Consider the following 26,882-nt stretch of genomic DNA (forward strand, 5'->3'; position numbering starts at 1 on the left):
TACTGGGGGGAACATTAATATTTTCCCATGAAAATAATAAGACATAAAAATAAAGAAGGATATTTCTTTAACGTGGCCTATGATCTAAGAAACCAACTTAATTTCTAGACAAAGAAAACCAATTTGTGTCACATCTTGTACAGGAAAACAGCAAGAATGAGTGCTTTATTTTCATGGGATTCAGAGAATAAAACTGGACTCTTACCTTTAACCTTAAAAGATATTATAAAATATCAGATTTACTTCTAAAGACCACTGCTTTACTTTAACCCCTTTATTGTGCTATTTTAAAGTACTGTGCTATTTAAAGTAAAGTATAAAATCTTTATTTTATACACTACTATACTGTTAAAGTTTTAGAAAAAATTATAAGAACCCTTTAATACTATGGTTATAAAAATGTAAGAGCTTTACTTTTAAGTTCATATAGAATCTCATTACAAAATCATGTAAGTTTTATCTGTAACAAAAAACAGAAAACCCTTATTTATGAATTTTCAACTTTCAAATTTTCATTGTAAAGAAGAAAAACCTCTTGAGCAAAAGAATCAACTCTACCAGCTACCAACAGATGGCACAGGTGGTCACAAGCAGCCACTCCAATATCTGCTATCTCATCCTCTATAATTGGCAGGTTCATATTTAGTTTTACGGAGTTTTAATAAGATGACTGACCCTATCGTGTTTAACAAACAAAAAAGCAGGACAAAGAAAAAATGTATAGTCTACGTAAATAAAATCCGAGATCATTTTTAAAACTAAAAGTGATGAGAAAATGATGAACATCAGTGGAAATAACTGTGGAGGATACAAAGTGAGCCCTGCACTACTGGAAACAACAATAATCAACATGAGATAAGGTCAGGAATTCCCTGGCAGTCCAGTGGCTAGGACTCAGTGCTTTCACTGCCAGGGGGAGGAGGCTGGGGTTTGATCCCTGGTTGGGGAACTAAGATCTTGCAAGCCGCATGGCATGGCCAAAACAAAACAAACAAACAAAACAAAACGAGAGCTAAGGAGAAGGTGCAAGATGGGAAAACACAGTATGAAGAATAGCATCAGTGTTTGAAAGCTTTCTGGCCCAATAATACTAATTCAGGAGAATTTAGAGGATAAACAGAATTAAAATATTCAGAGGAAGAATTCACTGAATGTGCTCAAGGCCAGATGAAATCTACACAACACTGAAATGGGTGCTACAACAACGTAGCTCTCTATGACACCTATGCTGATCATCCGACGGGAGTTTACCTGCCTCAACAATTCTAAAATGGTCCACTTCAGTATGCCCTGGGAAAAGACACTTGGGTAGCGCTTATATTGGCAAGAGCATTCCTGTAACACAGATGATGGGAAATCAGAAAATTCTAAGCAGGCGAGATAAAAGTAAAAACAAAACATTTTGACTACATACTCCTATCAGCTAAATAATAAATGAGCACACATCCCCCAATATGTGTCTATTTGTTTACATTCTAATTTTCTACACATAACTCTGTATTTCATTGACTCTAAGAAACAATAAATTGTAGATACTGTCATTTTATTAACCACAAAGGAATAAAAAACACTAATTAATTCTTACGTAAGAAATACCACAATTTGAGATGTTAAAATGCAGGGGGCGGGGCGGGGGATACATCTTAGAGCCAATGAAATGTAGTATGTGGTTAACACTAATCTATTTGTAAGCTCTAAAACATCCACAAAGTTGGAATTTTAAATAGAAAGGAAAAACGAAACAAAGTAACATTTTTATTTGTGCACTTTAACAGATTGTCTTTGGCACACAAGGTTGGAGATCCTTATCAGAATATAGGATGAAAGAAGGAAACTGGTAGATGATGATGTTAGATCTCAATAAATAAATGGTTACTGAATGAAGAAGTAGATGCTTTATCTCCTCTATTACGTTTATTACACATCACATGAACATGATCTGTGATGAACTCAACAAGAAAAGAGGAGGAAAAGCAGACAATAAATATTTCTCATAAATTACCACCCCTCTTAACTTCTTCATTAGAGTAAATGCAGGAGTAAAGAGCACAGATTTTAGAGGAGAACAACTCTGAATTTGTAGCATGACTATGCCACTCACTATGAAAAGCACCATGGATACTTCAGTGTTCTCACCTATAAAATGAAGGTAACAGTTCTTACATCACAGGATTAAAATGGGGGATCAAATGAGTAAATGCACATAAAGCTTTTAGCAGATTCTCAGAACATAACAAGACTCAATAAATGGCAACACAGGGATCATATATGGGAATTAATTTCACATTTTAAATTACTTTAGATTACCTGAGGTGACAGGTGCAAAAATGATATTTGAAAGTATTTGACTTAAAATCAGTCTTATTTACCAAGACTATGTTTAGATGTCACTCTAACACAAATATTCATGGGAAGAATCCTTAAATCAAAATCCATTTTTATCTATAACCTTGAGGAAAGATCAAATAAGGGAACAGCACCAAAAATTACATACTGCCTTCTTTATTTGACATCAGGATCTGGGTGGTGGGGTGCTTTGTTAATCTAGCCCTGGGGAGGCCTCAGATGTGTCTGACAGCTGACAATACTAATGGGACAGCAAAGTACACAGTCAACAACACAAAGCCAGAAGAATCTCCAAAAACAGCAGGGTTCATTTTAACAAGACACGGTCTTCTTAACAAGTGTCTTTAAAAGAAATACCAGTTTAAGTAAGAATTTATTGATAATCTGTTCTGTAAGAATGTATTCTATTGATTACCACTTTTCAAACACTAACATTTTTCGAATATAAACACTCCTGATATATGGTTTAGAATTTCCAAAATGGTCAACTAAAGAATTCTACCTGGGCATAAACCCGAATGTGGATGATGAAATATTGACAACGTTGGTGGTAAACAGGAACCACTGGCCTATAAGTTTGTTTCCTGACCCCTGCTGCCTCTGTTTATTTTATTGTCTTAGGATTGGCAATAGCTTTTCTCAAAATAAGAAATCTGAATTCTATGTACTACCTTGAACTGACTTGCCGCATATGCTTTTCAGAATGTCAGTGTTTTGGATTTGAACTCTTAAATTACATTTTAAGGACACTCAGTCTGTGCTCTCTCTAGAACTGTTAGGATTCTAACCTGAAATAACACCGGTGTGTTACTGTTGTGCACAACCACGTGCTAGCACTGGCATCACCTTTTATGTACTCATGGTGGCCCACATTAAAAAAGCATATGTTTCCAAGATATAAAAATCGAAAGAAAAATAAAATTAAAAAAACATAGGGCTTCCCTGGTGGCGCGGTGGTTGGGAGTCTGCCTGCCGATGCAGGGGACGCGGGTTCGTGCCCCGGTCTGGGAAGGTCCCACGTGCCACGGAGCGGCTGGGCCCATAAGCCATGGCCGCTGAGCCTGCGCGTCCGGAGCCTGTGCTCTGCAACGGGAGAGGCCACACAGTGAGAGGCCCGCGTACCGGAAAAAAAAAAAAAATCAAACGGGGGGAAAAACGGCAGGGCCCCAATTTGAGGTCCGCCACAAGAGAGCTCTGGTTGTAACATGAGAAATAACCTGGGCACAAGGCCAAGGTACTCAAAAGAATGCAGCACTGATATCATGACCTAGTCCATGAGAATGATAAAGGTGCTGCTTCCAAAAGTGACTGAGAAAAACTCAAGGGCCAAGGAATACGGAGGTTCTAGCTCATTTGAAGATTTAACATCTTCTCCCTGCAACAGCTCATAAGGTAGATGCTTCTTATCAGCCAGAAACTTAGTGGTACAAATGGATAATAATAACAAAGGAATCCTAAACAGCCCTGTTAAAGCCAATACTTGGAACTAAGACTTGTTAGCCAAACTCATTCCTCATTTAAAACAATCCTAGCTTTAGTCTTTTTCCCTGAAAGATGATGCCTACCCTAGCTTCCTTCACTCTTCAAGTCCTGATGAGTTTTTTCAACTGGCCTGGGTTCCCCATCTCCAACCAGCAGGTGCACTGCCTGGTCTAGTGGTAAAACCCTGCCTGACCCACATTCTTGCCCAGGCTACCCAGTCTCAACACATGCCTATCAGAACCCACCAAAGTCAAGGGCACTGAGGTATGAGCAGAGTTACGGGAGCAGAAGGTATGAAGACAGGCTCAAAGTCCAGCCCCCTTTAACTTGCTGGCTGTCCAACTTTGAGTAGGTTACTTAACCTTACTGCACCTTACGTTTTACATCCATAAACTGAGGATAATTATTACCTAATAGGATTAATATCAGGATTAAATCTTTGAAAAAATGCTTAGAAGAGTAGTACACAGTACTACTTTAATCAATAAATGTTAAGATATTATTTCATTTATATGAACAAAAGGCTTACTGCAAAAAAATACTGCAAGAGTATTATCTGTTCCTTATTTAACCAGCTTTACAAAAGAAATAAAAACTAGTTAATGTCAATTATATCTCAATAAAACTGGAGAAAATTTAAAGAAATAAAAACTATAACAGGGTTAGTCATTAATTCATCTATCCGCATACCACCCGCTGACTTACTGCAATCCTACACAAAAGACTGGGCCTTGTGCTTAACACATTAGTCATCAGTCAAGTATCAGTCAAGCAGGGGTGGGCAGAGAGAAGAGGGGGACTTCATGGCCACAAAAAATAATTGTAAGAATCCATCCCCTCTTGCCATTTTTGGTTCACAGCCTTCACAGAATGAGTGTCAGGTATTATTTTGTCCCACACCTTCATTTTACAGATAAAGAAACTGGTATTTAGAAAGAAGATTTGTACAGAACCTTTATCATTATTAATAAGTTATTTTATATGTATGTAAGCAACATGTACATTTGGTATTCTTGATTACTTAGAAGCACATGTTAGATTTTATTAAGAAACCTCAATAGTGAAAATATAAATCCATATTTGAACAAATATTTTTGCGTAGCTATTGAAAATTAAGGGAGGTCCCAGTTTTGGGCTAAATATAAATAATATAATTAGAAACATCAATGAAAAAAAGAGTTTTTTCCATAATACCATTTGTCAGAAATGGTATTACTAGGTGAAAGAATAACATGAATTTTACAGTTCTCATTTTGTGGTACCATATCACTATTTAGAAAGACTGGATTTATTGACATTTTTTTGAAGAGTAGCAATAAATGAGTAGGCTACCCTTCAATATCACCAGCCTTGGTTTTTTCCATTTTATTTATTTTTGCTTCTTTAATACATGTGAATGGGTACCTCCCATTTGTTTCCATCTTCATTTGTTTTAAGAAACAGGATGGATGAACAAAATACTTTTCTTGTAAAGTTTGTTAAAAAGATTATTGTAAAGACTGACTGAGGGACTCCCTAGTGATGCAGTGGTTAAGAATCCACCTGCCAATGCAGGGGACATGGGTTCAAGACCTGGTCTGCGAAGATCCCACATGCCGCAGGGCAACTAAGCCCGTGCACCACAACTACTGAAGCCTGCGCGCCACAACTACTGAAGCCTGCGTGCCTAGAGCCCATGCTCCACAAGAGAAGCCCCCGCAATAAGCCCATGCACCGCAACAAAGAGTAGCCCCCACTAGCCACAGCTCGAGAAAGCCCACACGCAGCAACAAAGACCCAACACAGCCAAAAAAAAAAAAAAAGGCTAAAACTGAGTCTTTGCTTCATAAATAATGGCTGTTTTTATTTATCAACCATTTGCACAGAGGAGAATGGTCTAATTAATGTTTTCAGTTTTAGTATTTTCTGGGTATTATACTTTATATATTTCTCATGATCAGACCGTTGCTTTTCTTTTTTTAGTATTGCTGGTTTTGAAGTACTTTTTGAAAAAATTTTAATGAAACCACCAAAATACAGATAAATTACTATTGCTTCAATAGGGTTTTCTTAAAGCTTTATTTTGAAGTACAGCCAAGATAAATAAACTTTTCTGGTGTACGTTTTTTTTTTGTTTTTTTTTTTTTTGCGGTACGCGGGCCTCTAACTGTTGTGGCCTCTCCCGTTGCAGAGCAACAGGCTCCGGACGCGCAGGCTCAGCGGCCATGGCTCACGGGCCCAGCCGCTCCGCGGCATGTGGGATCTTCCCGGATCGAGGCACGAACCCGTGTCCCCTGCATCGGCAGGCGGACTCTCAACCACTGCACCACCAGGGAAGCCCTGGTGTATGTATTTTTAAATGAGGATGTTTCATTCCACGTTTGACTTCAATGTATATATCCTGAATTATCATTTTCAGGTTTTTTCCATATTAACACATACTTTTCTCAGTTTATTACAATGTTCCTTTTCCCAATAATTTTATTTCACCCAAACAGGTATTTGTTATATTCATATACAGTTGATTCTATTCTAAACTATGTATCCTGCGTAACTTTTTTTTTGGGGGGGGGGGGGTTGCTGGGTTTTAATATCGTAAAATTTAAACAACTTGTACTTTTTTAATGTATTAGAAACGGGTGATACAATCCCACATATGTCCTTTTTACCCATTAGAATCATGCCTGATTTTTTTTCATGCATACTTGACTATAATTATGCCAAGTTTTATATAGCATAAGCATCAATCACTTTTGACATGATGCATTAAGGGATAGACTAGATAAAATAACTGCCAAGGGACATGTCCAAATGCAAGGGCTATTATAAGATAGGCACTTATAATCCCAACACACATTTTTGGACAGCCCAGAATTAAATCTCAGATCCACATCACTAGCTGTGTGACCTTAAACAAATCACATAATCTCTCGTCTGTAAAATAATCATCTCTCTCTTAAAGTTATTATGAGGATTACATGAATGTTCATTTGACTAATAAACATTAAATATGTCAGGCACTCTTCTAAGTACTTTGTAAATATTAACTCATTTAATTCTCATAACAATCCGATGACATAGGGAGAACAATTACTGTTCTTTTACAGATAAACTGAAAAAAGAGGTTAAGTAATTTTTACTTGCCTAAGGTCACACCATTAGTAACTGGGAAAGCTAGGGTTTGAATCCAGGCAGTCTGACCTCAAAGTCCACGCTCTTAAGCACCACACTTAAGTGTCTCTCAAAATACTGAAAAGCACTTGCCTGGCACCCAGCATAATGATAACAATGATGATAAAGCACACAGTGCCCAGCCTAGCATAGAAACATACAGTCCTCCAGAGGCCCAAAGATGGCTGGGGGCCCCAATGTTGATCAAGATGACATATAAAATATACAAGTACTTCTAGATTAAAATTACACAGTACAGAAATCTCTAAAAATACAAATTAATAATACTGCTTTAAGAATTTAAAAAGAAATCACTAATGAACTATACTATAAAACACTCTCCCACTGAGAGCTTGGTTTTTCTCTTAACATTGTTAAATGAATCTTAAAAATAACTAGCAGTTGATATTTTGGTACTATCGACATTTAGCACTCAATTTCAATTATAAACTAGAGGCACTAATTTTTAAAAGGAAGTGCTCAAGTGTATTTATTACTATAAAGATTCAGAAGAAAATTACATGTATTATTTTATGTTTACTTTTTTAAAATACCAGCATTATTTGTTCTGATTAATAATGTAATATATGTTCATGATGGAAAACTAAGAAATACAGGGGGTTTGGGAGAAGAAAACAAGAATCACCAGTAATTCAATATCATCGTGTACAGTTTGAGATATTTAATTTTCAGATGATGACAGCTGCTTTCTTTCAATTCTGAAAACAGATGAAATTTCAAGAACTAAAGTAATTATTGTCAAGGTGCTTCAAAAAGAAATGTTCTTCAATTAAGTGAGAAACATTAACTCCACTTACTATCGTTTTAAATAATGAATGTTTTCTCCACTCTTTATGCTTAATATAAACTAAGTTCAGTCAACAGGCATGATTGACTGAATCGGACTAAAATGTTTTTTAAAACAATTTAAACAAATTTTGATAAAATCAGTCACATGTTTATAAACTGATTACTAATTAATGACAAACACTGGAATTAAAATTAATTCTCTTCCACAGTACAGATAAGGCCAAATCACTCAGTTGGTATCGCTTAAGCATAACATGATTTAGCTTGGTTCCAGATATGCTAACAAATTGGAAGAGAAAAGTAACTTTTCTTCTTCTAAATGGAGTACCCTATGAAAAAGAACTTTCAGGCAAAACCAATTTATTTAGATGAATACCTATTCGAAAGGCATTTACACTTTCAGTATATTAACATCAATAGCCCTCAGAGGCCAACCTTCAAATTCCAACAAAGGGCAAGGAAAATAGTGTTAAAAAGTATTCAAGTAAATTGCCCTTCTCCTCCTACACCTGTACCCTGATAGTCTTATGGAACCTTTCTGGGTTTTCTACCATAATAAAGGCTTATTTGATATGATTTTATCTTACTCTTAATTTACAGGACAGATAAGACTCTTTATGTACCTTCCAATTTTCCGAACTAGTAACAATTAAGACTTAATGCTTAAAATAATTCTTTTTAATATCTTTTTGTGTCATTTTAAATCCATTAATTTATTTAACTTAAATAAATTAATTTAATTTTAAATCCATTAATTTGAGTCACCTCAAATAAATCAGGTTAGTAAAGGCACTCCAATACTGTAGTAATTCAGTATTCACATCAGTTTTGGGAAGCGACTCCTTACACTACAGGAAATTAAACTTGTAAAAGCTTTCAGCTTCTATACCTTATTTGATTTAATGTTAATCAAGCTAGCACTGATTTTTAATATATGTTCAAACAGGTTTTTAAGCAAGTTGTTGATCTGCTATTTGAAGAATAAGCAGGCTTGCCATTCTGCCAGATACTCTTGTTAATGACCCTTTATGCCCTGTCTTTAACCACACTGTTTAAACACAAGGAATATTTTTGTTATATTTCATATACAGTGACAAAACAAAGCAAGAATTCTTTCGATGAATGAATTTTATAAAACCATAGAGTGCCCTTAAACTTCGCAGATGTTTATGTACCCATGGCTGACTGCACACTACAGTATGTCAAGGTAACTGGTAGATGCATTCCTGCCAAATCTTGGCCAATAAACATTATTTTCACAGGCCCTTAAAACTACTATCCTGCTTAACACGACACTACCACCAGGACCACCACTTAAATTCCAACCAGCTTGCTGCCCCAAACTTCATACTCCAATTTCCAGCCATACTCCCCCCCACCCCCGTATGAGGGGGACCATTGGGTAATAAATCAGCTCACTAAAGTATGCAGGACAGAGTTGTAATCTGATCTGAAATGTATGGGAACCCGGTTCCATTTTGCAACTTTACATAATTTTTAAATTTCCCTTTAACTGAAGGAAAAGGATTAACAGGAAACCTGGCACTTGAGTGTACCAAACACTGCACAGGGCACAGGTAGATTCTTGTCTTGCTGGGAAAGGTAGTCAGGACTAGCCACCCAACACAATAGCTTTTGAGTCTGGAGAAAAACAGCTTGATATTCTGAGGACAGAATGAAACTAAAATTAAAACCATAGACATTTATTGTGGAAAAGTCCTTAAAATGATCAGGTCCAACCCCCTCATTTTCTTAACAAACTGTAGTGAAAAATTAAGTTTAAATTATTTCAATCCAAATATTCAAGTATCTGCTGTGTGCTGGGTATTAGTTTATGGATTAGATTTTTAAAAGAGACTTCTTGAGTACACACATGAAACACGCCTGTTTATGATATACAGTTCACTTTTAAGCCTATAAGATGAGTTGAGAGGCAGTATGGATTAGTGGGAAGAACAGAAATCTGGAATCACTTACCAGAATTAAATACTGTGGAGCTCTACGCAAATCACTTAACCTCTTATTTTAAAAGCTAAGGCGACTTTCTTACCTCACAGGTCCTTCCAACTCCAGTAACATAACAAATCGGATTCTTTTATTAAAAGAATCCGGATTCTTTTATTAAAAAGTAGCACTGAGTAGTTTGAAAGTCTACACTTGGAAGCTAGGAAATTGGATTAAGATGGAAAATGTTTAATTTTCCTTAATTTTGTGGTAGATTAAAGAAAAATTACTATTATAGAGATACAATATTAGAGTCTTCCGAATAAAATTCTGAAAGAATACATAAAAGACCATTCATAGGGACTAATTCGTGCAAGTCTGGGAGCAAAAGAGGTGAAGAGGGAGGTTTTTGTTGCCTTCGAAACTACCTAACTTTTTCAAGGGCATGTATTACTTTTATAATTTTTTTAAACCTCCAATTTTTAAAAACCTTATGAGCACTTAAATCATAGAAGGCAATGTAACGTAGCAGAAAGTACAATGAACTACAGAAGGGGAGAAAAGATTACTAGTCTGCCTCTCTAGCTCTGTGACCTTGGGAAGTATATTTGAGTTACAACATTCTAGCTTTCTTATGAAAACAAGAATGAGACTACTCAGTGTGGTAACTATCCCGCTGGACTCAATTTTATATTAACTGGTCTTAGGTTACTTTTCTCTCATTTAGTCATTAAGTGCATCCATCAAACACTGAAAGAGCAGCAGGAACTAAACAAAAGTAAGATAGAGTGAAAATTAATTTCCCTATAATAAAAATAATTAACAGCCAAAAACAATCTAACAGAGTTCTGGAAATGTTTAATTTGCTGAAGAAAAATAAGGGATAAAAGATAAACTTGGGGGTTTCCCTGGTGGCGCAGTGGTTGGGAGTCCGCCTGCCAATGCAAGGGACACGGGTTCGTGTCCCGGTCCGGGAAGATCCCACATGCCGCGGAGCGGCTGGGCCCATGAGCCATGGCCGCTGAGCCTGCGCGTCCGGAGCCTGTGCTCCGCAACGGGACAGGCCACAACAGTGAGAGGCCCGCGTACCGGGGGGAAAAAAAAAAAGTACCAGTCACTGAATATTTAGGCAAAGCTTCAAGAGACAGACGGAAATTCACCTCTCCATACCCCTGATCTCTATTCCTTTGACCCAAGGATTCAAACTGATACCTAGAAAGACTTCCAGTTTGACAGCTCTAGGGGAATATGCAAACCATGTAACTACCACAAGGGAGCCGTCAACTGAGCAGCTTCCAGCTTAGCCCCTTAGGGCAAGTGCCCTGACCAATGCCCAAGGCCCGGAACCTCTTTCTTCCTTCTAAATATGCATTGAAATTTCCTATTTGGGACTTTATTGTGCAAACAAGGTCCAGAAGAAGCATGATTAGGAATCTCCTTCAGAACCTTGAGCACTGCCATCTCTGCAGTCTTCTCTTTGTGTCCCTTCTCCACAAATAGTTTTTCCATTGTTTGCAGTTAGCCCGGGAACTAAAAAGTGAATCATTTGTTTTTTATTTGTTTTGGAAGAAGACAGTACTTATTATTTGTTTGCTAAGATTAAGGGCAAGAGCCTTGGTAGCACAGAGATCTAGCTCTGCCCCATAGCAGTCTCATCTCCCCATCTCTCACCACCACTCCTATCACTGACCTCACAGGGTTGCTGTGAGGAGTAACAAGACACAAGTACCTAGCAAGCAGTATGCAGAAAGGTCCTGTCCCTATCCCAGAAAATGTACTCTTAGCTCTGGCACTTTCTTAGTCTTTTACTGAAATTCTCTAGGTCTCCACGTTCTCACCTGTAAAACCAAAGTAAATAACACAAAGCTGCAGGTATATAGTGAAGACTGGAAATAATTTATGTTGAGCATTTAGCACAGTATCTCAATAAATAATAGTCTTAAACAAATATTAGCTCCCTTTCCTTCCAACTTGAAGTTGTTTTACTGAGTATCTCTATCTTGGTTGCTTTTTATTCTACCATTTCAATTTGTCTTTCAGAGCACATCCAAACCTGTACTGTGGACTCTGGGAAGCATGATTACCTTTCTACTGGTGCCTTCTCTTCAAGTTTCAAGTAGAGGCCAACTGATTAAACCCATACAGAGAGGCTATAGTGGCACCAGGGAGCGCTATAAGGAAATTCACTTTAATGCTATAATAAGGCTTAGGTGCTTCTCAACTGCAATAATGTGAGGCATACCGTAGCTTCAAAAAAAATTTATCATGAGCAATAAGAGCCTGCAAGTTGTAAATGCTAAAATCCTTGGCAAGAGACAAAATATGACAATACACAAAGCACTAACTAAAAACAGTCCCAGGATACGTTAATAAAATCTGAAGAAGCAAGGAGACAAGAGCAATAGGGAAAAGTTATACATGAATTGCCATAATTTAGTGGCAAGTTTGGGCTAGGCCATCAAATGAAGGCTTGGTATTCCTGTCTGTTTGTTTAAGATCTCTAACTCTCAGGACAATGCTTATTGGTGGCTCTTCTGCAATTCTTAAATTCTAACAAGGAACTACTCTAATTATTTAGTCATTACTAAAACAACGTTTAAGTCTCTATTCTCATGAACCATCACAATTAATCTAAGCTTCATTAATTTAGAACTTTGTCACAGAACTTCTATCTAACTGTCTAGATCACTCAAGGAGTTCTCTTATTAGAAGTTATCTCTTCCTATGTTCATTGCTGTTAAGCTGAACTTTCCTCTCTAGAAGCCAAGTCTTTCCTTGAAACACCACTGTGTACATGTCTTTGTTACTGCTATTTTCCTTTCCACGATTCTACCCCAAGTCATCCAAACCTCAGATTTAACACAACACATTTAACTTCAAGAATCTTTTCTCTTCACTAGAACCCACATCAGTATCTTCCAATTTTCACCTTTAGCACTTAATATTCCACAAACCAAGACACTAATTATATATAGTGTCTTATGTCTAATTGCTTTAAGTGTTTATATCTTACCTTCCTGATAACACTAAGTTCTTTAGCAGGACTTTGTCAAGTTATCTCACTTATGTCAACCAAATACCAAAACAAAACGATTTTTTAAAAAAAACCAAAAAGAACAAAAAAGAAAACTGTTAGAAAAGCTACTCACAGAACACAGATAACAAAGCAAACAAATTCTGAAATTAGAAAATTTCCTATATAGTCCTATATGCATGTCTTGGATTGATCTTCAACACACCATCACTATCTATTAAGTAAAATAAAGCAATGGAACAATGGGTAGGGTATGGGTACCATTTGCTATACTATGTGTATAGAAAAGGGAAATATATACAACACACTGTATATCTGCATAAACCAATCGCTGGAAAGACAAAAAGAAACAGGTAATATGATTTAACACTAGGAGAGAAACTGGCTGGCTGGGCAGTGACTGGGGAAGAGACTTCTTTGCCTATATAATTTTGTGCTGTTTAAATTTTATACTACATACATGTATTGCCCATTCCACATAATAATTTAAATAAGATAAAAATAATTACTCAGAGAGCTCATCAGTTGAAAAGAAAACACTTTCAGGTATGTATATTTTAGTGAATTATCACAAGAATTAAAATGCTGTGCTGTGCGTAAGATTTATTATGACAAAGACACATACTCATCCAATCATTTCTCAGGTATCTATGAAGATTCTAAATTCTAGCCCTTATATAACTTTGTAATCAGATAAAATTTTACCTTAAAAATTTATTTCTAATCAATAATCACTCCTCCTACATTAAAGGTATAATCATTAACCTTATTAGTGAAGACAGCATGAAGAACTGAGAAAAATAGCAGTTGTGAAACTAGAAATGCCTAGATCTGAATCCTCAGCTTTCTAGCTGTGTGGCTTCTCAGCTAACCACCTCAGCGTATCTGGACAGCAAATTTCCTCTTAAGGGCAGAGGTCAGCAAAGTTAGGTACCAGGGCCAATTCCATCCCGTTGTAACCGAAAGTGGGGGTCTGGCTGCTCATCACTCTAAAGCCAATAAAGAGGCAAGTTGGTGGAAAGGAAAGTTTGCTTTATTTCGGATGCTGGCTACCAGGGGCAGGGCAGGCTCCTGTCCAAAGGCCGACTCCCTGCCACTGACAATCAGTGGGCAAGAGCTTTTATAGACAGAGGGAAGGGGCTACAGGTAGAAACAGCACAGTCAGCTCTGACAGTCATCTTGAAATTGGTCATCGGTGGTCTGACCAGCGTCGTCATCTTGATTGTTTTAAGTACAGTTAATCTTCAGTTCCAGGATCGGTTTGTTCCCATTTCTTTGAGGTCATTTCTCGGAACTGTAGCTTATGTCATGGCTACAGTCTGGTCATCATGTAGTTAACGTCTTTCACCTGCTGGGGTTTTAGTATCTATAAGACAGCTCACAGGGTATGGCTCAGAATATTATCTATAGCCCTTGAGGAGAAGCTAAAGGTCCTTGACTTTGCTTAATGAGTAAACTATTATTATTATTTGGTCTCCTTTGGCTGTTTTCCTTTGTTTCTGCATTTTCTCACTTCTCTGATTAAACTTATTCTTTGGCTAAAGTTTTTCCACAGAAAAAAGGCAGGCTGAGGACATGGGTGGGAGCGGGGGGAGGACCACAGGGTCCTGCTCCATTTCACGGTCACCTATTTTTTGTAAAATAAAATTTTGCTTGAACAATCTATTGCCCATTTGCTTACATATTGTCTATGGCTGCTTTCACAGTGCAATGTCGACTTGACTAGTTTTGACAGCAACCATATGCCCTGCAAAGCTGAAAATATTTACTATCTGCAGGAAAAGTTTACCTGCTCCAGCCTAAGAATAAAATGCAGACAAACCACATCTTTGTTGAAATTTTTTAAAGTATTGGAATGCCGAGCAGGCAGCAGGTCAAAACTATTTTCAAAATAACATGAAGACATTATTTATCCTTTTCACTCTAATTTTCTCCAAGCGCACAATGGAGTTTTCCAGAGGCTACATCGTGTGTGATGTCACAATAGACTACAAGCAGAAGCAGACACAAGAATACAGCTGTTTTCCCTTAAGCCAGAGTTTAAAGAGATTTGCAAAAACAGTGCCACTCTTCTGACTAAATATTTTTTCTTTTAGAAAAGTGTTATTTTAGTTAAAAAGGTTGTGTTAACATATAATGGGTTTGTTACTGTTACTTTAAAAACTCATAAATATTTTAACTTTTCTCAGTTTTAATTCTTTGGAGTAAATATTGATAAGTATAACCCAATAAACAAAAGCTCTTTTGGGTGCTCAGTAACGTTTATAGGTGTTTTAACAACAAAAAGTTCAAGAATCTGCTATACTACAGCTCTAGTGCATCACAGCAGCATGATTAACTGGCCTACTAGAACAGTCAATACACTGGGCAGGGACTGTGGATAAACACAGTGTCATTTATTAATCATGGACATTACCAGGACAATCAATGACAACACCCCATCCCTCAAGCTGTTTCCGAAGGAAAATCTGACAATTCTCATTAGAAGCTCCTCAGGGGACTTTTTAAGACATTTACTCAAGGGACTTCCCTGGTGGTCCAGTGGTAAAGGATCCACCTTCCAATGTAGGGGACGTGGGTTCCATCCCTGGTCAGGGAACTAAGATCCCACATGCTGCAGGGCAACTAAGCCAGCGTGCTGCAAACTACAGAGCCCATGCGCTCTGGAACCCGTGCGCCACAACTAGAGAGAGAACCACGCGCCACAGAGAAGCCCACGCGCCACAACGAAAGATCCCGCATGCCTCAAAGACGATCCCGTGTGCTGTAATGAAGACCTGATGCGGCTACCTAAATAAATAAATAAATAAGAGAGATTTATTCAAAACTTTGAAGTAAGGTCGATGGAAGACAGCTTGTCCTTTCAATGCCATATAGGCGAAATGCCCATCCAAGGATTATCTAGTGCCTCAGTTCCTCAGCTGTGCACCAAACCCCCCAAAACACTGCAGCAAATTCACATGGATGTGGTGGGATATTTTAAATTTGGTGGCGGCGGGGGGGGGGCCCTCAGCTGTGACTATGACATAAAGTAAAATCAATATGCACAGGAAATGAGAGTAGTAGCATCCAATCTGATTCCAAGGTTTGAGCAGTTGTACAGTGCTCAACAGGCATACATGTCCTATTTATCAGCAATTCTGGGTAAGAAGAAAATACATTTTATCCTTTCAATTTATGTTCATTTTTTGTTCAAACAGCTACTAAGCTGTAGATACATATATACCTATTAATTTTCTAGAAAAACCTAGCTACTCAAATACTCTTTGAACTGGTTTTCACATCTTACCTGTTCTTTCACTAATTAATGAGTTGATTAAAATGTATGCCATTTGTTCATTTTATATTTGCATTAGAGTCCAAATTTTACCTTTCTGTAAATTATACTTTAGTGTGCTGAAGTGACCCTTTTCCAGTGTATCTAGAAATAACTCTATTTTTAAAAGCTAAATTTTCAAGAATTCACTAAGTAATCATCAAGCACTATGGAGGGATGTATATATAGGAACATATAAAGTATCAAGAAAGACTCCATATACATTACTATGTTCAAATAAAGGACATATCTATGTGTTAGAATTCAATTAAACTCTCATAATTCTATGTGGTTTTCTGAATTTTACTATTTTTAATAAATACATTCAATCTTTTTGTTATAGGAAAATACACGACAGATTTTTTTTTTTTTTTTTTTTTTTTGCAGTATGCGGGCCTCTCACTGTTGTGGCCTCTCCCGTTGTGGAGCACAGGCTCCGGACGCTCAGGCTCAGCAGCCATGGCTCACGGGCCCAGCCGCTCCGCGGCATGTGGGATCTTCCCAGACCGGGGCACGAACCCGCGCCCCTGCATTGGAAGGCGGACTCTCAACCACTGCGCCACCAGGGAAGCCCCCATGACAGATTTTTTTTAAGACGTTTGGAATGACTTATGAACACATTCTTCAAACAAAGCAGTATAAAGGCAAGCTTTAAAAAGTGAGTGAGTAATATGGAATTAAATTCCCTCCAGGGAAACATTTTAATATTATTCATTAAACACAGGGCTAAGAACAAAAGAACAAATGGCCACATTTGTATAATTAGTACTTTTAATGCCAGATATGCCAGTAAACTAAAAATATAGATAACAATTTATTTTATCCTCAACCTCCCACTATTTTTTTCTACTGTTCTTCACTCCATATCAAATATTCTTATCTAGACCATTCTTCTCATTTCAAGCTACATAAGTGATAAATGTGTTTAAGAAGGAAAAAGCATAGGAAAAATGTTCCCCTTTTTGGTACCCTTATGAGGAATGGCAGGGGAAAAAGCAAAGTAAAAAGCAAGCGTATAAATATGTTTCTAGAAGGTCTGAATGATACCTATCCAAGTGAGAAGAAAATCCTGGAAGTGGTGGTGGTTTGTAAGGAGCTTCCTTCTTTCCTCATCTGGTAATTGTGACTGCTGGATCCATTTCTGTCTGGGTCACTTTTCACCTATGCTGCCTCCTTTTATTATCCAGGGTAGCTATCTCACCTTACTACTAAAGACACTTGGCTTAACATTACCTAGAAGTGTATTTTCTATGTGAAATATGGAAAATAGACTCTCACGCTTTATAGTGAACCTTAATAGTCAACAGGCTTCTTTATAACTACATATGTATATGAGACCAAAATCAAACCTATGAAAATACTTGGTGTAAAGGGGGTGAATTTTATGGAAGTTCTATCATCTGCTTTTAATGCATGGTTTATATAAATTATACAACTTTCATATATATACATAATATTAAATGATCTGAAAATGGAAAAATAAAATGATACATAATGCTATTCCTGAATTATGATCATTTAATTTTGAAAAGTTGAATGGTTTCATTCATAATATAGTGAATAGTATATAAAGTGCTTTATAAGAATCTAGGAAGAAATTTATGAAACAGGCTTTAAATAATTTGTCTAATTATTTAGACTTTCACATTATCTCATTTAATCCTCAAAACAACCTATATAAGGTAGACATCATTATACCTTTATTATTATTCCTACTCAGAGTTTAAAAAACACAGGAACAGAAACACAGGATATAGTAAGTGGATCAGTTTGACTGTGTTCACTGAGAACATAACTAGGAGTTATAACGAAGTTCTAAACTTCTGTCATTTACTCCCATCAATAATACTTGTAATAATGTATATGTATGTGCATCAGATTCCTAAAAAAGTCGCATGCACAAAAAGTTCTAATTCCTGAAGTCAATATTTATGATTCTGAATACTTACACTGCGGGTCAGGATGACTGGCCCCTACTCATCTGCCTCACCCCAGGTTCAGCTCCAACTTGGTTGCTCGGTAACTTCAGCTGTTTCTGAAAATAACTGACTTGTTCAAAGGAGTTGCAGGAGTACTGCATGCATCCTTAAAAGAGATCAGATACACAAGGTGCCAATGGCCCAACTGTAGACTTCTCCATGATATACTCAGAAGAATTAAGAGCTCTGAAACTTGGGAAGCTTAGTTTACAGAAAATCAAAGCACAAATGCAGAATGCTTTGTTCTATAGCAGCTACAGAACATACCCTGTATTGTACTTCAAACACACAGTCACGTTCGAACGTATCCATAATATACTTCAACTAAAGCATCCTCTGGTTTGAAATGTACTTAGCAAGTATTTTATTGAGTCTTCACTGGGTATTTTTAACAGCATGTGTTTCTAAGGGTTGGGGGACAGGGAGGCCTTGCCATTATTAAAGTAGTGTCCTTCAGTATTGTAATTTACCTTTTTGAACCTACAAAACACGCTTAAAATGATCAAGGGTAATACAAGACAGTACATGTTTAATTTAATACTTGAACATAATCATGTGTCCCAAACCAGTACTATAAGTTTTTAGAGACTGGGAAAAGGAAGGGCTACTGGGATAAAGTTGAAAAGTAAAAGCATATAATCCCAATTTTTCTGTTTTCACAAACTGGGTGTTTGTGGGCTATCACAATGTCTTATTCTTTCCCTAAGAAACTCTAGTTGAAATCAAGGCCTAGAAACACTTAAGGACACAGCAAATCATTAGCAGAAGAAAGCTGTTATTTATTTCAGGAATGTGAACCATACTGTGATAGAAAGCTTCAGTTCTAGATCTTGAAATGTTAAGTAAGAAACAAAGGAGAGGAGGTGGCATGCTACAATGAAATTGATAGAATACTTTAAAGACCATTGAGACAAACTCAAAATTCTCCAGCTAATAGTCCAATTTTCTCATTCAGTGAAACTTACCTTCTACAGTCTTTTATTTTTTAAAAATTCATCTAACATAGAAATACTTTAGTCAACTGTCTTCAATTATACATACTAAGACGTTCCTTTGTTTTCTTAGATTCTCAGTACCAGATAAACTCTGTAAACAACACTGGTCAATCTCAGTGATACATAATAATCCTTCAAATGTTCCCCAACAATGCTCCCTCTTCTGTGTGCAACCAATTAGAGAGCCCTCCTTCTTTCTATGAGGCCTGTTAAGATCTCAAAATGTGTTGAGTCTGCTTCCACTAGCAGAATTGCAATTCATGGGCTAGCAATGGGGGACAAAGTCCAACAGGGTATATATAACGTATGCTTTCTACTAGGGAATACTTGAATTAAAGTAACCATCATAAAGAACCCAACTGCTCAAACTTGAACAGACCACTCAATAAGAAATAATACTGAGGAAAAACTCATGCAAAACTGACAATTATAAGAAACAAGGATTTTAACCCATTTATAAAAGATAATATTTTAAAGGATCATCTTTTAAAATAAGAATGATAAAGAGAATGTTGTCTTAATGACATAACTCAATATTTTGTTTTACATTAAATGAGTTTTAAGACCTCATTTTTTACTTTGATCCTAGAAAACTAAATAGATTTACAACAGAAAGAAGTTCCATTCAGTTCCTCCAAACCTGTAATATCCTTTGTACTAGGGATTGTAATAGATGCTGAATAGAATACAAGGAGAAATAATGATGTATAGTAAACACCAAAATAAGTATGATTCTGTTTTAAAGATTCAATTTAGGAATAATGAAGGAATGGGAAAAGGAGGAAGGAGAGTAAATTCTCATCTTCCTTAGTACAAATTCAAGAGAAAAATAAAAATTTTTAAATAATAAAATAAAATTCAAAAGAACAGTAAAAACATACTATTGATAAATATAGAGGTAAAATGTCAGAAACAAACAGCTAGAAAAGATGCCTCAGGGGAGCAGCTCAAAGAAGAGAGATCAAAGTTAACTTGCCAGGGAAGACAGAAAGAGTGGGGTAAAAAAAAACACGAACAAAAGAGAAAAGGAGTTTAGACTATGCTAGGAATTGTGAAGGGCAACTATGGCTGGACAAAAGGCTTCGACTGGGGAACAGGAATGCCCGATAAAGTTCGGGTAACATCCTAAACACTGATGGCACATTATGTTCTTATGTGGGAGAGCGCTTCACCAAAAGTAGACTAACAGAAGGATACACAGAGCAGAGGGATTAGAAACATAAGCAGTTTGAAGTCAGAAGACCCAGACAGGCAGAAGACTGTAACAACAGACCAGATATGAACATTATAACAAAGAGGAAGCTTCACAGTTACATAATTCAGTATTTCATCTTAGCACTCACAGTGTTCTATATTCTTTAGCCATAAATATTGTTATAATAATACTTCGAACTTACACAACTATTAATAAAACTCTACATGAAGTACACTGTCACTCTCTCCTGTCAGGTTCTCAGATAGGAATTTAATACTTTCTAAGAACCACTCTTAATAAATCTTTATTTTTATAATATCCTCTAACACTCCAGAAACATCAAAGAAGTAAACCAAATACTTATAAAGTACATTATGTACTTTCTGGAGACATGCCTAGATTCTACAATTCCCCTAGATCAGAGAATCGAAAAACTGAAAATTATTTTAGAAATGATAAATGCTAAAACTAAAGTCCAGAGGGATTCAGTAAGTCCCACAAAGTCAGACAGTTAATGGAAGATCATCCATATTTCTAGATGGACCAGTGATCAAGGAGAGCTCTGTTTCCAGCTTAGTTTCAGTCCTCTAGGAGGAATTACAACAATGATATTCACAAAACCTCTCTAGTATATATATACATTTTTAAAATAAATGTATTTATTTTATTTATTTATTTTTGGCTGCGTTGAGTCTTCGTTGCTGCGCGCGGGCCTTCTCTAGTTGTGGCAAGCGGGGGCCACTCTTCGTTTTGGTGCACGGGCTTCCCACTGTGGTGGCCTCTCCTGCTGTGGAGCACCGGCTCCAGGCACGCGGGCTCAGTAGTTGTGGCTCGCGGGCTCCAGAGCGCAGGCTCAGCAGTTTTGGCGCATGGGCTTAGCTGCTTCGTGGCATGAGGGATCTTCTCGGAACAGGGCTCGAACCTGTGTCCCCTGCATTGGCAGGCGGATTCTTAACCACTGTGCCATCAGGGAAGCCCGATATATACATTTTTTAAAGGTGTACCTCTTACTGTAAGGTGTTTAAAATCCTTTTTGAAACTGACAGTATATATTTAAACTGTGAAAATAAATTATTGATATTCAGGATATAAGTTTTTATTGTGTACTTTTTAGACTGCTAATAGGACAAAAAACTAACAGTGATAATTGCCTTTCAGTTATTAAGGAAAAAAAGTAATTTTTAAAAAGTAAACAAGCTACCTCTGGTTGAGCTGATCTTTCAATTTGACACTCTATGCATAATGTGTGAAAGTACAAAGCAGAGTGCCTGGTACATGAAAGATACTTTTAAAAACAAAAGACAGTACCACTTAGTTTTATCATAGGCTCCTATTAAAAGTTTGTCTCCTCCCTTCCTAGATCCAACAGTTTTCTACTTTGCAGCTACTTATAACAAAATATAATAAGAAGTCTACGTTCCTATCTTCATTTCAACTGCCATTTGTAACTCAGGCTACTGGAACCTGAAATTCACTACTGCAACCTGAAATTGACTACTGCACTGAAACTGCTCATGTTATGTCCATCATGGATGCATAACTGCCTTTTAGAGTGTATTTTATATGGTCTCTCTGGTAGACACAGCTGATTAATCTTGAAACTTTAAAAATTCATGGTTTTGGTGACACCGATCCTCCTGGTTCTCATTTCTCACTGACCTTTCCTAGTCTCCTTTATGTACTCCTTTTTCTCTACCCATCCTGTAAATGTAGATGCTCCCCAGGACTCTAACCTCACTGTCTTCTCACTTTTCACACAATTCTCAAATTCAAGTGACGAAATACACAGAACCTTTTGATATATCTTCCATCAAATAAACCAGCAGAAAATGACTACATTATTTTATAGATCCACCAAAAACAGACAAAAAATATGGTAAAACTATTATGTTGATTAATAAATCCAAGTTGTCCCATTAATTTTATTTATGAATTTCCCATTGGCTAGTCCTTGTTAAAGGTACCACATCACTAATGACCTTAATTTTTCTGGACACTAATAAGAGATTCCCTTTATCTTTCACACTGTAAGTAATTGTTTACATGTCTGTCTACCCTCTAATGAGAGATCCCTTTCCCTGACTTTTCATCTTTGCACCTCAAGAAGGAAACACAGATGACTGGGCTATAATATAAGGGAAGTACAGCAAAGAGGAGGATGGGAAAGAAAACAAGAAGAGGTGAAGCGATAGGGTAGGGTGAGGAAAAACAGGGAATGAAAATTTTAAAGTGCTAAAAAATATTCTCCTACATCAAAATATTTCATCTTGTTACACAAAAACTGATTTTTGCTACTAAAACCAAAAGACAAGGGCATCTCTTGCACATTAGGCAGTGTGAGAACATAAAAAAAGAAGTTAAAGAAATAATCTCAGGCTTAAGAGTCAAGAAAATATCCAGATGAAGTGACACAAAAGCACCCAAAGTAATGTACTTCCCATCGTGTATGTGCGTGTGCATCTGTTAACAGCACACACAAAAATAATGAGAATAGTTGAAAACATGTGAGGTTATTTCGAGTATCACCCCAGAGTAGGCCAGGTTTGCTCACAAGGAAGAAATGGTGAATTAATTCAGAAAATGCACTGGCAAGTTGGTATTTGTGTTAACTCAGCTACTGTACACCTGATACTAGGAAAGATCAAAGGTCCAAACTGTTATTGGGGGCAATCAATTATTTTGCTAAAATTGGCATTCAAAGACTAAGGAATTATAAACTTCAAATTCTGTGGTAGTCAAATGTGGGTTGAAACTAGACTAAATTAGAAAATAAACACCTTTCCAATAGAAAGAAACTCCATCATTGGAACAACTTCTAAATTATTTTAAAAGAACATATTTTTTTACTGGTTTGTTTTTAAGAATATTCTGAAAGCAAAGGCTTTTTCAAGTTCAACATACCTTAGAAATCAGAAATTTTGTATGCTTGATGTTAGCTGCCACAACTCTTTAGGACAAAGCCAAGTTCTCTTTCCTACTTATTATATTCCCAAGGATGAGTAACAAAAGATATGCTACTATAGCAAAAAAACGATATAAATTTCTTTTATCTTTTTGAAACTGCCTGGTCAAATTTCTATAAATATCCCAAACTTCATCTCATATCTAACACTGAGAACTCTTTTAGTCTACCAGCAAATGGTTTAGTTTTGCTATCAATATGGAGAGAAATGATAGCTCAAAAAGTAATATGCTATTAATCGAACAGGTGAAACCTAACCATCAATATATTCATTTGTCGCCACTATTAGAATTATTTTAGCTTACATAAAGTAGTGTGTTAGATCATCTTTTTAATCTATTGAAAAGAAGTATCTATAGGCTAATATCACTACTTTAAAAGTGTATTCCTTCTATCTGGGTCTAATGGTATCAAATAAGAGAATTCCTAAAAATATTAATGTGTATATATAATGTGTTTAACACTGGGCAGCAAATTTTCCTCTCCCCTGGTTACTAAATTGGTATGTACTAAAAAAAAAAAAAAAAAAAAAAGCTTCAAGAAGATTAATTTGTTCTTGCTTTTTCTCAACTAAATTATAAACTAGCCACATAAATTAACTCATTTAATCTTCACAATAACCCTCTAAGATACTAATTATTATCAATTCAATAACAGCAAAAATAAAAGTTCACCCCAGAAAAATTAAACAACTTTTCTAAAAGCAAATAACTTGTAAAGAGAGGTACGGGATGTGATCCCAACTCTTCTTATTCTAAATGCCCTCCTCTACAGGGCCACTCTGTCCATCCAAAATGACTCAAGCACTGAGATCCTGTTTCAACATCCAACAAGATGCTCTATTTTCCACTCAGAGAATGAGTGGAAAAGTCATTACACCTAATAAAGTTTTATTATAGCAAATGCTGAATTTTTAAATTGAATCTTTGCTTTAAAATGTTTTCTAATTGTTAAAGTCTTCTAAAATAGTTTTTTTAGTCATCAATATTTCTACACTACAAGAAAACGAAGTTCCACGAGGTTCAACCACAAATATAAAGTCTTAAAAATAATAAAATAACTTAATTACATTCCTCAGAAATCAACAGCCTCCCAGTTTTACACAAAATCAAATATCCAAATATATTACATGTATTATTTACATCTGGCTTGCTTAAGTTAGGAAGACTCTATGAGTATCTAAATAAAGTGTAAAGATATACAAGCTATACAAAGATCATTAAGCACATCTGACTTTTAAACATTATTTTTTACATTAAAATACTAATTGCTACTCCTTCAATCCCTTTTTTATTTCTACATTTCTTCTTCATCCCCAAATTCCTCTCAAATCATCACACAAACATCTATACCTATTGATCAAAAGTTTTAGGACTGGCTCAGTCACTTCATCAGTGACCAGCTGTGAGAATGCACACTACGCATGGAGAGGCACACTAGGAACGGCAAAGAAGAACAACGTACTAAAGCAAATCCATATATAACCATTCAGACTCCTCAACAATAAAAGCCCAAACTTTGACCAGTAGGAAAATCTAAGTCCTCTGTAAATTTTAGGAAAATGCTAAGATGAATTATGTCCATGAAACATTCATTAGTTAGACCAAATCGATAAAAATAAAAGGAAAAAAAAAGTTCCTCTCCATCAATCAAAGCATCCGTAAACAGAATCACACCCATGCACACTAGTACCTTTTTCTAAAATCTGTATTATCCTTTTCAGGCAAACTTTGATACACATAATACCTACTGTCTACTTAAATATAATTTTTAATAAATCCTAAATGTACTAAAAAGGGGGAAATATTTCAAGAAAGTTCATGGTGATTTGGGGGAAAGAAAAAAAAAAGCCAGGCCCTAATTTATCTGATTTGAAAAAAGAAATCCCAATTTTCATAAATTAGATTTAGTTAATGAGGAAGTGGTTACATTGCTCAGAAATCACTTCATCAAAGCTTTAACACAACCACTTCATCAAAGCTTTAAGACACACAGGCTGGAGAGAAGGCTGCTATTAAATCTCTTACAGGAAGAAGTGGCAGGAGTAGCCAGCTGAAATTCTGGCCAGCTCTCCAAAAGATCTAATCTACCACATAAGGTTTCAAGAGCACCTGTCTGCAGCCAGAAGCTGGGACCCTTAGCTTAGGGCAAGTTCATGGATGGTAAAATAGAATCAAGATTGTGTACCCAGCTCTACAAAAAAAGAAACAGTCACCAACTTCCAATTAAATCTACACTGTGTTCAAAGGAAAGTGAGATAAATATTAGATTTTGATGGTTTTCATTTTTGATTCTGGCTTGATTGATCTAAAACTCTGTATTTGTTTAGTATCAAAGGCTGCCTTTAAAGCCATGCATATAATAAATGATGGTTAAAAGTTTAGGATTATTTAGAGAAGTAATTTCCAGTTCTGGTTTGACAACTGTCAAGGATGTGTTGACTGACTTTTAAGGGGCATCAAACAATTCTACAAAAACTGTCACCATTTGAATTCACTCGACTGTTGATTTAAAGTTATGCCACATAACACTATAAGGAAGAAAGATAAATGAGAATAATGAAAATAACAAAATAGAGTAATTCAATTCCAAATAGTGTGGTTATAAGGGACTTAGACATGGGTTACTGATCATCATTTTTCTAGTCAAGATTTAATATTCCACAAAAATTTAATAATAGAGTATTTAATAAAATGTGATCCAGGAATCTATTTCAAACATCTAAACTACTAACATTATTGGAAAATAAATAAAAGCTACTTCCTCCATTCACCTCTTCCCCAAAGATAGCTGTGGTCAAGCAAAAGAAACCAAAAACCCAAAAGAATTCTAAAGACTCACCTTTTGTTGACCGGCTTTTCATCTTTTTCATAGGGCCGGACAAACCATTTCCCAATCCTAACGAAGTTCTTATCCATTAGGCACCTACAATAATTACATCAAGAATACAGTTTCAATAACAAATTAGCAAGTCGCTGAATTAATAATCACAGATAAGATCCACCATTGAAAATAAAAACATCACCAATTAAACTGTCAAAATGTTTTTCTAGTACTTAAAATTCTTACACTATACTTACTGAAAGAATTTTCTGACTTTGGGTATAGATTTTTATTATGTATTATTCTTATACATGTAAAAAAATCAGAATTAATTGGTTGATATATTCCTGAAACATCTTACACTTTTGAATTGCTTCAAATCCAATCACACTTCTATATTAACTTTTGTGTGATCAAGAATGTTGGGAATATAGGCAGCATTTCTTAAAAGTACTTCAGAGATATTCTTCCAAGCCACTGACACCCTTTTTGCAAGTTTTAATGCTGGATCTTTCTTGCTTGGTGTGTGGTAGTCAATTCTTTAGCAGGGATTTCGGTAATAAAAGCATAGCACAGCCTCTTCTAATTAGGTATTTTCCTTTTGTAGACATGGTAAAGCACTTGATTATGGCTTTGCAAAAAAATGAGGAACTGCAGTCATTTCTTCAGTAATGAATATTTTGCTTTCTTCATATCTAAATTGTGCCCCGCTTCTGTTTTCATGCCGTTTTGTGTACATTGTTTTTCCGTGTCAAATCACAGGGTACTCTTTCTGAAGACATGTTAATGGCAACTGAACTCAACTCATATAATACCCAAGGTGCACACAATTCAGCTGAAGTGACA

General features: G+C 36.2%; 1 protein-coding gene across 2 annotated transcripts in view; it reads right to left on the minus strand.

The window, feature by feature from the left end:
• The window catches only part of MED13L (mediator complex subunit 13L), a 299,615-nt gene that overhangs the window by 95,715 nt on the left and 177,018 nt on the right, over positions 1 to 26,882 (minus strand). For both annotated transcript variants that reach the window (XM_065889573.1, XM_065889571.1), the window contains exon 4: positions 26,055 to 26,138. In XM_065889573.1, coding sequence (XP_065745645.1) covers positions 26,055 to 26,138 — 84 coding nt within the window. The remainder of the gene's footprint in view (positions 1 to 26,054; positions 26,139 to 26,882) is intronic.

The sequence above is a fragment of the Phocoena phocoena genome, chromosome 13 (genome assembly GCF_963924675.1).
Source record: "Phocoena phocoena chromosome 13, mPhoPho1.1, whole genome shotgun sequence".
Classification (NCBI taxonomy): Eukaryota; Metazoa; Chordata; class Mammalia; order Artiodactyla; family Phocoenidae; genus Phocoena; species Phocoena phocoena.